The sequence below is a fragment of the Passer montanus genome, unplaced genomic scaffold (assembly GCF_014805655.1).
Source record: "Passer montanus isolate IOZ18808 unplaced genomic scaffold, ASM1480565v1 scaffold103, whole genome shotgun sequence".
Lineage (NCBI taxonomy): Eukaryota > Metazoa > Chordata > Aves > Passeriformes > Passeridae > Passer > Passer montanus.
This window is the reverse complement of record NW_024356838.1, coordinates 1,819,587-1,833,234: the sequence shown is the minus strand read 5'-3', so window position 1 is coordinate 1,833,234 and position 13,648 is coordinate 1,819,587. Positions and strand designations below refer to the sequence as shown.

At 38.6% G+C, this 13,648-nt stretch overlaps 1 protein-coding gene and 1 long non-coding RNA gene across 3 annotated transcripts in view; one reads left to right on the top strand and one right to left on the bottom strand.

Annotated features, from left to right (window-relative positions):
* COL11A1 (collagen type XI alpha 1 chain) overlaps window positions 1–10,485 on the top strand; it is a 130,897-nt gene extending 120,412 nt beyond the window's left edge. The window contains exons 59-68 of one of the 2 annotated variants that reach the window (XM_039718195.1): window positions 611–664; window positions 1,501–1,608; window positions 2,223–2,276; window positions 2,366–2,401; window positions 2,511–2,564; window positions 3,376–3,625; window positions 5,255–5,367; window positions 6,158–6,226; window positions 6,848–7,081; window positions 8,755–10,485. In XM_039718195.1, the coding sequence (XP_039574129.1) occupies window positions 611–664; window positions 1,501–1,608; window positions 2,223–2,276; window positions 2,366–2,401; window positions 2,511–2,564; window positions 3,376–3,625; window positions 5,255–5,367; window positions 6,158–6,226; window positions 6,848–7,081; window positions 8,755–8,901 (1,119 nt within the window). In that variant the 3' untranslated portion in view covers window positions 8,902–10,485. The remainder of the gene's footprint in view (window positions 1–610; window positions 665–1,500; window positions 1,609–2,222; window positions 2,277–2,365; window positions 2,402–2,510; window positions 2,565–3,375; window positions 3,626–5,254; window positions 5,368–6,157; window positions 6,227–6,847; window positions 7,082–8,754) is intronic. The other variant, XM_039718203.1, reaches the window with a different exon arrangement.
* Window positions 1,602–3,326, bottom strand: LOC120506546. The gene is made up of 4 exons (XR_005628534.1): window positions 3,273–3,326; window positions 2,944–3,062; window positions 2,545–2,607; window positions 1,602–1,673 (listed from the first exon to the last, which is right to left on the bottom strand). It is a non-coding gene; the product is annotated as an uncharacterized LOC120506546 (long non-coding RNA).
* Window positions 10,486–13,648: the final 3,163 nt, after the last annotated feature.

Here is a 13,648-nt window from a genome sequence, read left to right as displayed (position 1 = left end):
GTGATATCCTGAAGTGGAGATGGAAAGCATAAGCACTGAATAATATTTTGTACATGAAATGTTATGGCATTTTTGAATACGTGCCAGGTGGAAGAGGTCTCTTATCACTCCTATCCATAGCAGAAGTTGTCCACTGTCACCAGGAGAGCAGTGGTGAGGAGACACAGACTTAATGTAGCAGCTCTACACCTCATGGACACATATGCAGAGTGAGATTAACAGCCTCTGAAAAATTCATGTCTTTTCACAGGCACTGCATGGCCTGCATTTTTTACCTCATTATGTACAAATTACACAAAACCAGCATTGCCATTCTTACAAAATCTAAAGATTTCTCAAATCAAGAATTTAGTTTGCCCTCTGCTCCACAGATTTCTATTCATACAACCTTTATAGATTTCTAATTATAAAGTAATTTAAATACCACTGTAGCATCATTATGATTTTTTAAACATACATTTCATCTTGGGTTCTAAATCATGTCATCAATCACAACCATCAACTACTGAATGTGTACTTTGATTTGAACTGCCTTCAATAATATTTCAAGAAAACATGATTTGAGCAGGATGTTAAAACTTACTTTAACATTACTTCCCTTGATTTATAGGGCCCACCTGGCTTGCCTGGCCTGAAAGGAGACCCAGGTTCCAAAGGAGAGAAGGTATGCTTTGCCAACTGTTGTGTCTTTGTAACTTCAGCCCTGTATAAAATTAGGAGAGAGAAGCAGTGGGGTTTGTATCAGCAAGGCATTGTGCCATGCCTTTCAAACAACTTCCCACAGCCCTAACAGTCATCATGACGTTTTAAGCCATACCCAATATCCTGGAAACACCTAGAAAGAAAAAGATTACTGCCTGTGTGGTAATCTATTGACCATGTGGTCCCTGCAATGAAAATCCCAAAGGTACTGATGTAAAGAGAACTGTCATATTTACAAGAACAAAGCGAGTAGAAATTATGAGTATTGACAATTTTTGTTTTAAAAGAACAAAATATAAATATTTAACAGCTATAATACCTTCTTTTGAAATAATGGATTGAGACATCTGGCATAGTATTTTCCCATGGAGTCCCAACAATACATTGACTGCTTGTGTATCAGAGAGAAACCTGTAGAGAAAGAGGCATGGACATGACTGTGCCTTGTGAACTGCGGGTTTTGTTTATCTCCTTGGATCAGCTCTTTGTGCAACCATATCACATGTGGAACTCTGAGATGCTGACAGCAGCTACATGTGAAAGCTGGCATGAAATTTGTACCCAGAGTACTGTGATTTCTGTGCTGGTTTCAGTAAGGTAACCTTGCACTTACCTCTTTCACTGAACAAGCAGTCACAACTTGCAAATCTGAAAGTTTGAAAGACCATCTAGCAGCAATAAATATACTTTTAGAATAATTTGTGTTGACTGCAACAGTAGTAACATGTGAAAGGTCTAATTCATGTTTGCAAAGCACATTTAATGTATGTTAACTCGATTTTCTAAAATCTTGTTTAGGGACATCCTGGTTTGATTGGCCTGATTGGACCTCCAGGAGAACAGGGTGAAAAGGGTGATCGGGGTCTTCCTGGCCCACAGGGATCTCCTGGAGCCAAGGGTGATGCAGTGAGTACAACATACCTGTGTGCCATTCAAGTTCCATGCAAGCAAGGAGTGTATATTCCAGGCTTCTGGAAAATATAAAGTTGTTATAAACATTTAACACCTGGAGTCTCCTGCAAGAGGTTAAAACTTTCTTAGGCATTGTACAAACACAGCAATATTAAACATCTTAAAATGAGGTTATAGAGTGGTTTTGGAAAATGAAGGAAACACATACACCCCAACATGCACACAGAACAAGTTAGCAACAAGATAAAAGTAGCAGCAGCAATCTCATCACATTTTCTGATTGCACTACCCAAAGCAGCTCACTCTTCTAGTTCCTAAGCCATGTTTTTAGGGCACTATGTAAAATGTGAGGTTTCCAAGCCAGTCTGAAGAGGAACACAGCTCTGACAATCCACTGCAGTCAGTAAGAACAACTACAAGCAACTCACATTGTCAGATCTAATATTTTAAACTTGCTAACTATTTTGGCCTCTAGCAAATAGCCTAACTCAAAAGTCACCACAAGTGGGCACTTAATGGGACTACCTTTTTTTATAGATATGATTTTTTAACACAGTACAATATGTAGAATACTTTAGTTCTGTGCTTATTCTCTTATCCCTTTTTAGGGAATTTCTGGTCCTGCTGGTCCCCTTGGACCCCCTGGTCCTCCTGGATTACCTGTAAGTAATTTCATCCAGCCCTCCCATTCTACCCAGCCCCAAGCTGTGTGCAATACCCTCTAACCAGAGTTCTGTGTTCTTGCCCACAGGGTCCCCAGGGTCCCAAAGGTTCCAAAGGATCCAGTGTGAGTAACTCTCCTCTACACTTTCCCCTCTTTTCCTTAGCTTTTGTGTGTGTTATTTTTAAACCTCATGTAGCATGCTCAACACTGCACTTCTTTCATTGCTCTGTAGGGTCCCGCTGGTCAGAAGGGTGACAGTGGCTTACCTGGTCCACCTGGTCCTCCAGTAAGTAAGAATTCTTATGTTGCATTACCCTGACATGATGAACCTGTTTTGACAAGGGTAGAAAACAACATTTGGGAACTAAAATATGAATGATAATTTGAAAATTCATTTTTCAGGAAACAGAGATTCAGCAGGCACAGAAATACATATCTGCACTGAAAGACTCAGAAGAGACTTAAAACAAATAAATAAAATGAAAAGAACACCCAAAAAACCCCCTATAAACCTCCCCACCAAACAAAGAAGCTCCTCATGCAATAATTATTTAATGTGTTATATTGAAGCACAGAGAACAAAATTCTACTGGTTTCCCCTGCTGATACTCTTTTGTTTCCATATTTTTTTTATATCATAACAAACTAAAATGAAGAGTCCAAACCTGAGTGAAGTGCTTCAATTTCTTGAAATTAAATATTGTTTCCTAGACCCCAAGTGGCATTTTCAACTTTTATCATAGGAACCATCCAGAGTTTTCAATTTTCATAGAATATGTCTGTGCTTGAGGGAATAAACAGGGATACAGAGGGTGAGTCAGTTCTGTGTGTCACTTGTGAGGGCAGCACACTCATCCACAAAAAGCAATGTAGCAAGAAGAGTTTAGAGCACAACAATGGTTTGGCCTTTTACAATCTTTTTTTTTCTTCAAGTAAATCAAAGCACATTGGTATGAATCTAAAAGAAAAAAAGGTGAAATAAAGAAATAAATACCTTGAAGAAAGCTTATTCAAAGCATCTCCAAGCCACATTCTGTGGTCCTTCTCTGCTGAAAAATGAACAGAAGATATAATTAGATATATTGTTTTCCACTTAGGGCCCTCCAGGTGAGGTAATCCAGCCACTGCCAATTCAGTCACCCAAGAAGACAAGAAGATCTCCTGACTATATGTTATCTGATGCTGGTGATAACATTCTGGATTATTCTGATGGCATGGAGGAGATCTTTGGCTCCCTGAATTCCCTGAAGCAAGACATTGAGCACATGAAGTTTCCCATGGGCACTCAGAATAACCCAGCCCGGACCTGCAAAGATCTGCAGCTCTGCCACCCCGACTTCCCAGATGGTGAGTTCAGAGCGCACAGCACGGGCACCCAGGGCTGAGCCTGCCTCTGCCAGGCACTTGGGACCATCAGTCCATTACTGGTACATGGCTCATACAGTTCCTCACCAAATACAGTCTCACTGAATCAATTTTTACAGGCATAAAAGTTTAAAAGTGAGTACACGTGTTCTCTTGGTAAGTACATAACCTGATCTGGTGTTTGAGTTAAAACCTGTTAAAGTGATGAATGAAAAGCAGTTGTTGTTTTGAAAGGTGTGCCTTGCATTTCCAGGACAATCAAAACAGGAGTGTGATGAAAGAGTGTAGTATAACAATATGAAACAGCATTGGTATTATATGAGATTTATGTTCAATAATGATTCTCAAAAACTTTACTAATGTTTTAGCCCTGGAAGCAGTATTTTCTCTACTGCAGCTGCACTGTTTTTTCTAGATCAGCCAGCAAAGAAGCATAGAAGTTTATTTGATACTGTTTAATGCTACCAAGTAGTAGTGTAATAAAATGCATAGTAATATGAAGACACCCAGTGTTCCTAAGAACTATCTTGATTTTATTATTCTTTGTTGCTTTCTTTTTTTCTTCTAAATAATTTTACCCCTCTGAAAATGTTTAAATGAAAGCCAGCCTTCACTAAATTTTCCTCCTTTCATAATTTTTTCAATTGCAATGCATATTTTTCCCTGTTCAAAGTAATAATTTTCTGCTTTTAAATGGGAGGGAAAATAGATTTTGACAGTTTAATAATATTTTATTGCTTTCACTCTAGATAGATAAGAACAGATGGTTGCCTTGAGGAGTAGTTAAGAAGTGTAAGTGCTATATGAAAAGTACATATTTTACAATTCAGTACCCTCCATTATAAGGAATGGTTTTTACAGAACACATCCACCTTCTACATTTACCAGTGTTTGCTTCTTCTTTAGAGCTGTCTTCATGTAAAAGAAATCTTATTTTGGTTAAAACAAAAGCAAATGTGTTCATTAAAATTCAAAATTCTTCAGGGATAAGACTTACAGTAAGGAAATACTGTTTTCAATATACATCCTAAATCAACACAATTGTTAAACCCCACAAATACTTTGTCTATGCCTTATATTCAGAAGTCAGAACTGGTGAAAGGATTTGTCATTTCTCTTTGAAACCTCCGCTATTTGTCTGAAACTGGATTAGAACTGTAGTTGTCAGAACGTCGCTTGCTGCCCTGTTTATGAAACATATGAAGATAAGAACCCTCATCACAGAAATCATCATTCTCATTAGAATAGCAGATTTTAAAAAGCACTGACTTTGAATGGACCTTGGATGGGCTGCAGCTCTTTTCATGCCCAGCCTTCACGGGTGTTGCAGCTTCATAACGCAGGAGTAAAAGGTCTTTGCTTGGGGTGGATCCCTCTCAGTGGCAGGGACCTTTAGGGGCTTGTGCCAGCTACAACCCCAGCAAGCCCCATGCAGACACCTCTGCATGCAGATAAGGATGCAAATCACTCCAGATTTTGCTCCCTGACCTAAACCATTCAGATAAAATAAATTTCCTACAAATTTTGGAGGACCATTAGGTAGCAGTAACGCCTGGTTCTTCTGAATACCATTTCTATTGTATAAGGTAAATATTTTCTCATTTGTCTTAGGGGAATATTGGATTGATCCTAACCAGGGCTGTTCTGGAGACTCCTTCAAAGTATACTGCAATTTCACAGCAGGTGGGGAAACTTGCATCTACCCAGATAAGAAATCTGAAGGAGTAAGTACCAATCTGTGTTTTCAGTTGGCTGTTGACAGTTACTATTATGCTGTTACAATGTTGAACTAAACAGGATAATTACATTGCCACATTTTCATGTATCTGTCTTTCTAATTACATTGACATTTACATATGTCTGAATGGAGCAGTAAAATGGTACACAGAGTTAACAAATACCATTTTCAGCTTTAGACAGGGAATCTGTGCACCTGCTTGCTAACATTTCAGTACATTTCAGAATGCAACACAGCTGAGCAGCCACTTACAACACATGGTCTAGTATTTGTCACCTCAAAGCTAAATCTTCCTGTGTTTCTCTTGTGGGTTCATTTATATCTATTTGCTTATTCATATGCAAAGTAGATGTAAAAGACTGTATTAACAGTGTCCTTACTCACTGTTATAGATTACATTTGCTGAGGCATATGGTACAGAGGAAGGCTTTCTGAAATCTTGCCTAAAAGACAGAGATCTATTAGCATCCACACTGGTGAAACTCATTTAGGTACTTCACAGCAACAATTTATACCAGCAGCTTACCTGGCTCTTAACAGATTACAACCATCTCCCTCAAACAGAACTAATGGTCTCCTGGATTCCATTTGAAGTCACTAATTTGAAGGCATTCTCTACAAGAAAAGCATTCTATTTCAGACCTTTAAAGTGGCTGAGATTTCAGGAAGAACCATTCTGTATTATCTGGTGTGGTATTTGTCCCAAATAATGTAAAACCTTCATATCTGTCAGAATATGTTTCTAAAACTTCTGTCTCTGCTGTTTGACCACACAGGTTAGAATCTCATCGTGGCCAAAGGAGAACCCAGGATCTTGGTTTAGTGAATTTAAGCGAGGCAAACTTGTAAGTTGTCACTGCAGTGTAACTGTATTCACAGTCAGGTCCACGTTTCCAGCAATGAACAGATCACAGGGAATTTTATAAGTAGCCCTTTTGCCCTAAATACCACAGCAGCTATGTGGTCTCTTGGCCCTGGACAGCAGAAGCCTGGTGTGTACTGTCCCACAGTGATCCCAGTGGTCACCTGCACAGCTGGTGCTGAGCATCTGGCCCCTGTCTGACCTTAGGAAAGCAGCTGGAGCACAGATCCCCCACCCCAGTCTAGGTTACTGGAAATATACTGGGTATGCAGAGGCAAGGCTGCAAGCTGACTAACTTTATGATTAACTAAAAACAGATTACCAAACAGACTCTGCTGCTTTACACTATAAGGTAGAAGTAGTTCTCTCCCAGTAGAACAAAGCTGAGATATGTAATTCTTCATCCTAAGTACACTGCTACATCATGAAAATATATTTACTGAGTCATAGCTGTATTGACCTTCAAAACTTCATAAAATGTTATGTGTTGGTTGATATTTTTATTAAGGGCAGTTATATGATTCTCTTTTGTCAACAATAATTTTGGTTTACATTGTACCAAAGAAAACAGATAAATATTCATCTAACTTTTTATATTTTCCAGCTTTCCTATTTGGATGTTGAAGGCAATTCCATTAATATGGTCCAAATGACATTCCTTAAACTACTGAGTGCCTCTGCCAGACAAAATTTCACTTACAACTGTCACCAGTCTGTAGCCTGGCACGATGCACCCTCTGACAGCTATGACAAAGCACTAAGGTTCTTAGGATCCAATGATGAAGAAATGTCTTATGACAACAATCCTTACATCAAAGCTCTCCATGATGGCTGTGCAGTAAGTAGAGCTTCAAAGAGTCTTTACAAAACCAACCTGTCATTTAAAGTAGAAATCAAACAAATCTATTTTTTCACAGCTTTCTTTTGAGAAAAGCTTTGTAAACACTTCACTTGTCATATACTGATTTTTTGTAGATTTTTAACCACATTACACTAGTGCCATATTCAATTTTCACCTATGTACCAAAAAAGATACAACCACAAGCCAAGCAGCAGAAATTGAACAAACTTGGAATGGATGCAGGCTGTCAGCACCACTATGCTGAAAGCAGACTATCTGCTACTGTGTATGAGCACAGTATAAGGAAAGAGCAGAAGCAAAAAAGATGAGAGGAGGCAGCCTATAAGCAGAATATATTGATACTAAAAATCAAAGTATACACAAATAGAATAATTATTGAATACAGGAAAAACATGTATCACATAAGTCCTCTGTATGTACCCAAACATAGTGAATTAATTTAATAGTTTGATATGTGACTTTGTATTTCCTTTTCTTGTTTTGTGTATTCAAAGCCAGGTGAAGTTTGTGGATTTTACTTTTCAGAAACCTCCTTTAGCTAAAAATCCCCAGAGGTGTCCAAGCATACATCAGGTCTCTGAGTACTCCTCTTTCAGGGTCTCTGTGGGCATAGCAACTGTTACCACTTCTCAGAAATAGAACAGTCTCTATTGAACGCTTTGAAACAAAGACATCAAAAGAACATGTGACAATTGAAGCCTCATTAATTATTTTGGGGGTTGATATAGCAGCATTCTGAAGGCAGTTTCTGAGGAGTCAGAGATACAAAATTAGAGACCTAAAAGTGCCAGGATAATACACCTGAGGCAGAGATGCAGCTCAGGAGGTGCACAGGACCTCCCCTCCGCAGTGTGACTCTAATACACAACTGCTCCATGTCAGCCTTTCTGTGTGCCTTGCATTTCCATTTCACTTTTGTTATCCACAGAGGGTAAATGTAGAGCTTCAGAGAGGGCAACTGTCACTAAACTGGGAACACTCAGGTCTGTCAGCTTGGATGCTCATCTGAACTCCAAGACCCTGGTACAGCTGAAAGGGGTCTCAGCAGATATAAGAGACCATCTAAATGAAGTGCAGTGCTGATAAGTGATGAGATGACAGGGCTGAGTGATACACAGAGGAGCTAGAGAGCCTTCTTCAGGCAGCAAGGGTGTGCCTTCACAGCTGGCTTCGAAGTGCAGCAGTCCTGTCATAATACTACTTTCTTCACAGCTGCTGTAATGGTTTGTGAGCCAGTTACAGTATTTCTTCTTAGAAGTGGGTCATCTCTGTTTCAGAACTAATTTGTGATTTTTTTCCACAGGAAATAAGTGTACACCTGTGACAATATTATTGTTCATTAAATAATATAGACATGAACTATAGAATTCTCTTAAAAACATGGACTATCTTAGATTATTTTTCTTTTGTAGGCCTGCTTTAGAAAGTAAAAAACCCTATGGTCCATCTTCCAACTAAAATCAGGGCATTCCATATAACATTTTTAGAATTAAATCATAAGAAAATGTAAGATTTAGGATTTGCAACATCTGGTGCATGACAGGGCAATCATTTCAAAATTCTACATTTCAGATATAAAATATGAAGATCTACAGCATGTTAAATGCTCAGAGGTATAACAGTTTGGGTTTTCTTCTCTTTTTTAACAGTCAAGAAAGGGCTATGCAAAGACGGTGCTGGAAATCAACACGCCCAAAATAGACCAAGTGCCCATAGTCGATGTGATGATCAATGACTTTGGTGATCAGAACCAGAAGTTTGGATTTGAGGTCGGTCCTGTCTGCTTCCTTGGTTAAGCTTAAGACAAAATCAGATCAACACAAATGTTGCACTTTGGTGCTACCAACCCACTTCATGCCACATGCAAGTTTTGAATAAGGATGGCATAGAAAATGTCTTGCTGTGTATGTATGTCTTACCTAGAAAGTAATCGTTGCCCTTGTAGGGCCAGAATCACATGACTTAAACTTATTTTGCAAAGATGCTGTGGCACAGACAGACAACGTAGGGCTCAATTCAGGAACACCCCCTTTGGATTCCTCTGGTGCTGTAAAAAAACCAACGACAATGGTGCTCCTTCCATTACAACAAAGAGGTGTTTAGAAAGTGTTTAATATAAACTGTAATTATTCTATGTACAGTACTATACTGTGATTTCTCTGTCCACTTCCGAAACTTGCATGTGTCTCTGAATTGCATCTGGCTCTTATTTTACAATTACAAACTACATTGTCAATGCTGTGTATGTATTCTGAAAAAAATAAAACTGTAATTGCCAGTGAAGCCAATTCCATTTCTGATTAATAATAAAATCCCTTTGTATATATTGTTGTTGAAGAGCTTTGTTATTTGAAGTCGCCAGTAAAATTAAGGTGGCACAACTGGAAGAGCTTGAGCAGCACACTCAAACAACTCCTTTCTGCTGATATAACTCTGTGGCAATGAATTTAGATGATGAAATAAAAGCACTTTCAAAGGTGCTGTGTTCCATGGTGCTATACCTCAGACTTTTTACTTTCTACTCTAATTCCATAATTTCATAAGATAACTGTATATACCTAAAGTAAACAAGTTTATATTTCTGGGTGGGGAAAACATGTAAGAAAAAAACCAAACTTCTGTGCTAGAGAACTGTTTAAAATCTGTGAAATAAATTAGTCATATAGCTTTCCTTTATTTTTAATCTCATCTGGATTTGTTTCCATTGTACTTAGTTGAGCAACATAATATGAAAACTGGATTTGGAACAGTTATTTATGGATTTTTGCAGTGTTTACCTAGATGTTTATGTAAGCAATGATGGATGTTTGCTTCCTGAACTGGATACTAAAGGTTTCACAGAATAGTCTATACAATATTTGCCCGTCCCATTAATATGAATTATTTTTCTTCCTGGTACTCCACCTGAAGGCCAGAGATGCAATATGTCTAGGTCATGTGATTCTACACAGTTGCTAAGCAACACAAGAGGGACTGCTTCCTAAAGAGCTGTCTTTGACCCAAACTCTTACAATTCACTGTTCAAAGCTCACCAAAAAAAGGTAATGGTTTGGCCTTCCCTCTGAACATTTTATTCAGGTAGTTGGAAGTAGAAATTACATTTTAGCTTTACAACACAAATCCTTTTGTAATTATTTTTCATAATATATGTAAGACTTGAAAAGAAATGTTTGTTTCTATTTCTTATAAATTGTTAAATTAAATAGTACTAGTTTCTGCTGGCTCGTTTCCAACTGGTATTTTCTTATGCACGTTTATACATGTAAAAGTGAGATTCCAAAAGTCAACTTCTTGCTGTTCATATTTTCTTTTATTTTTGAACCAAAGTTTGTAACTGTCACCTCAAAGAGGGAAATACAAATTTTATTAATAAAATCAAGTCTTGTTTATCTGGATTGGTCATTCTCTTGTTTCAATGTCCAAAATGCACCACTGTCATTACTGTAACTTTATTCTGCTTCCAGACCATCCAGGCTTGAAAAATGGGATGTTGCTACATGTCCTAGCAAGCACTGGGAAGAGAAGTGTTAACAGAGAAGGTGCTGATCTGGCCATTGGCAGTAGGCAGCAGGGATAAGTTCACATGTGGCTGATATGGATTTATAGCTCCAGCAGTCCAGATAATACCATCAAACACAAGACAGGAGCCTGATACTCCTTCCCCAGCCACTCACAACCTACAGTGACTGTCCATTCCTCAGTCTTGTGCTTGTCCTTGTAGGACTCCATTGGGTAGGCAAATGACCCTATTTATTAACAGGAAATGGAAGACAAGAATGAGACCAAGACTTGGAAAGTAGTGGAACACAAAATGCCCAGCACCTTCCATCTAGTTCCATCTGTGGAATCAGAACCAGCGATGGGTCCAATGACATGACACATGCCCCCTTCTCCAAAGAACCTTCTCTCTTTTTAATCTGCTATTTGTTTGTCATTAACTCTGGCAATGTCTAAGCTGTGAGAGCAGCTGCAATAAGTTTGGCAGAGAAGCAGCCACTTTTTCCCGCTTAGGGGGGCTGCGCCAAGTTAGGAGCTGACCTGTTAAAGCCTATCTAAAAGAAACCTCCTTGTTGAGTGCTTTAGGGTAAAAAATAAAGATGGTTGTGGTTTGGCAGAGTCAGGATTAGTCTGCAGCAGATTGTTGTTTCTAAGAATGTAATGATGTATTGAAGCAGCCAAATGAAAGAGGATCTTCTCCAGAATTAGTCCAAGCATCTTGCCAAGGTTTGTGTCAGCAACATCACAAAGGAGGAAATGAACTTGAGTCTTCTACTCTTTTCAGCAAGGGCCCATCTGGTTTATTCTTTAATATTTCTTTAGGCCTTAACCACTTACCTTACTATTTATCCTTGTCATGAAAGCATCTCACCATTGCTTGTTATCTAACCTCTCTTTGTCCATTGTCTTTTTCAATCTGCTGTTCTTGTTCTCTCCAAATTTCAGATTAAAGGAGGGATAATGCCATTATATATACCTGCCTTCCAGCAAAATTAGGCTCTTGTTTTTCCCTTGAAAGAAGTCTCTTATTAGCAGTGCTTAAAACCCAAACAAACAAGCAAAAGGGGAATTCAGAACAGAAAGAAGTTTCACATTAAAACTCACATATTGGTCTTCCTATGAAAAAAGCTTCAGATTCTATAGTCAAATTCTAATAGCCATAAAAACACAAAACCTCCGATTCATGATGCAGTATTATAAAATCCATAGAAACAAATCAAACCTCCAAAACTATGCAAGCCAAATTCCTCTCTTAACCAAACCCAAAATAAAACAATGATCTTATTCTTCAAACCCTAAATTAAAGACCTGTGTAATCACAAAAATACTTGAATTGTTATAGGACACATGGATTTTACATCTAGAAACAGAACTTGGATGTTCTGTGATCTTAAGGGTTCACCCTACCTAAAGCAGACTGGGCAATTTGTTTTGAAAGTTTGCTTCAAGATGCTCTGAACAGAAAGCCATCCTGGAGATGGTTTCTTCACTGCAAAGACAGATTGTGGTTGTGTTGCATGGAAATGGAGTAACTCAGCACATGGCAAACCAAGCCCAAAAAATACTCCAGAATGAGGCAATGTTCTGCCCAGAATTACACGGACATACAAGAGAGATTTAAATGACAAGCTATGAGTAGAGTGGCAGAAATTGTTCTGTGTGCATGAGTGGAGTTTCTTTGCCTCTCTCTCTCTCTCACCCTGGATAGGGCAGTATCAACTCACCATGTCTGGCACATCTCTTGGAAAACTTCATAAAATGCAATGAAGATACTTTTTTCCAGTCCAAGTGAGAGCCATTATGGCTAACATCAACAGTCACCTTGTGACACAAAAAGCTACAAAGCTTCCAAAAATAAGAACCGTGAGCTCCTTAAGATTCTTCCCCTTGGGAACAGCTTTGTTAATTTTAAAATTCAGCTTCACATGCTAATAGCTAGAAGGAAAAGCCTTAATAGCCACTGGTTTTCTATTGCAAACACACTCATTTTTCTGTGAAAGAACATCTTCTATTGTAGATGCACCAAAAAAAAGAAAATTACAAAGACAGGATATTAAATGTCATGTCTATTATATTTACCTGGAAACGTGTCTTATTTGTGTTCCTTTTGAAAGCACATAAATTATCAGAGGCTCATTGTTAGTTCAGTGAAAAGCAATGCCAAGATTATTGCCAAGGAATAGATTGCTCTAAAGCTATTTATACATTTTGTTTTCAATAAAAACATGAAAGATTAATACAGTGAGGAAGGCTGCAAGCTTACAGATATTCCAACGCTCTGCTCCAGCCAAAATTGGTCTTGTTTCTTTCTCAGCTCTGTGAATGAAGGCTCTGTTCTAATGAGCGAGGATGCAGCCAAAGCCCACAATGGACACATTTTGTCTAGGTTCTCCAGGGAGCTTTGGCAGACCTTGACTTTGTTTCCAATATCTCAAGGGGGCAAGAAGTGATCTCCATCAAACACACCTATTTTCACTAAGACAGACAAGAATTGTTAAAAAACTCAGCAATGGGACTGGGATCTAAGTGCCTCCTCTGCTCCCTATTATAATCTAAGAAATTGGGTTTTTAACATCAAAAAGGCAATGTAGCTAAATCTTGCTGAAGCATGAAAGAACTCCAGCTTGCAATGTGATTAAAATGTGGATGAAAATTAAAAATTCAGTCCATGGAATAAGATGCTGGACAGAAACCAAATTAATACTCTTATAGCCCCAGAAGTTCTCTAAACTGGATCTTCTGTTGTGTTTTCAATGGTTAATTAAAAGAACCTGTCTGAGTTCACAGGAGTGGGACAAGGCTGCCCAGAGCCCAAAAGTCATCTTAATAATCAGGAATGAACACAGCAGCCTCACACTCAGCTCCCCTCTCACCTGAAATATTTCACAGCCAGAGATCTTGCATATGGCCTTAGCCCCTGTGGGCTGCAGCAGTGCAAGGCCAGTGAGTCGTGGTCTCAGAGGCCCAGCCTGAAAGCTCTGAAGTTCCCCAGCACAAGTAAAAAGTAAACATAGCTGCAGCAGAGCCATAAAGCTGACTTGTTAA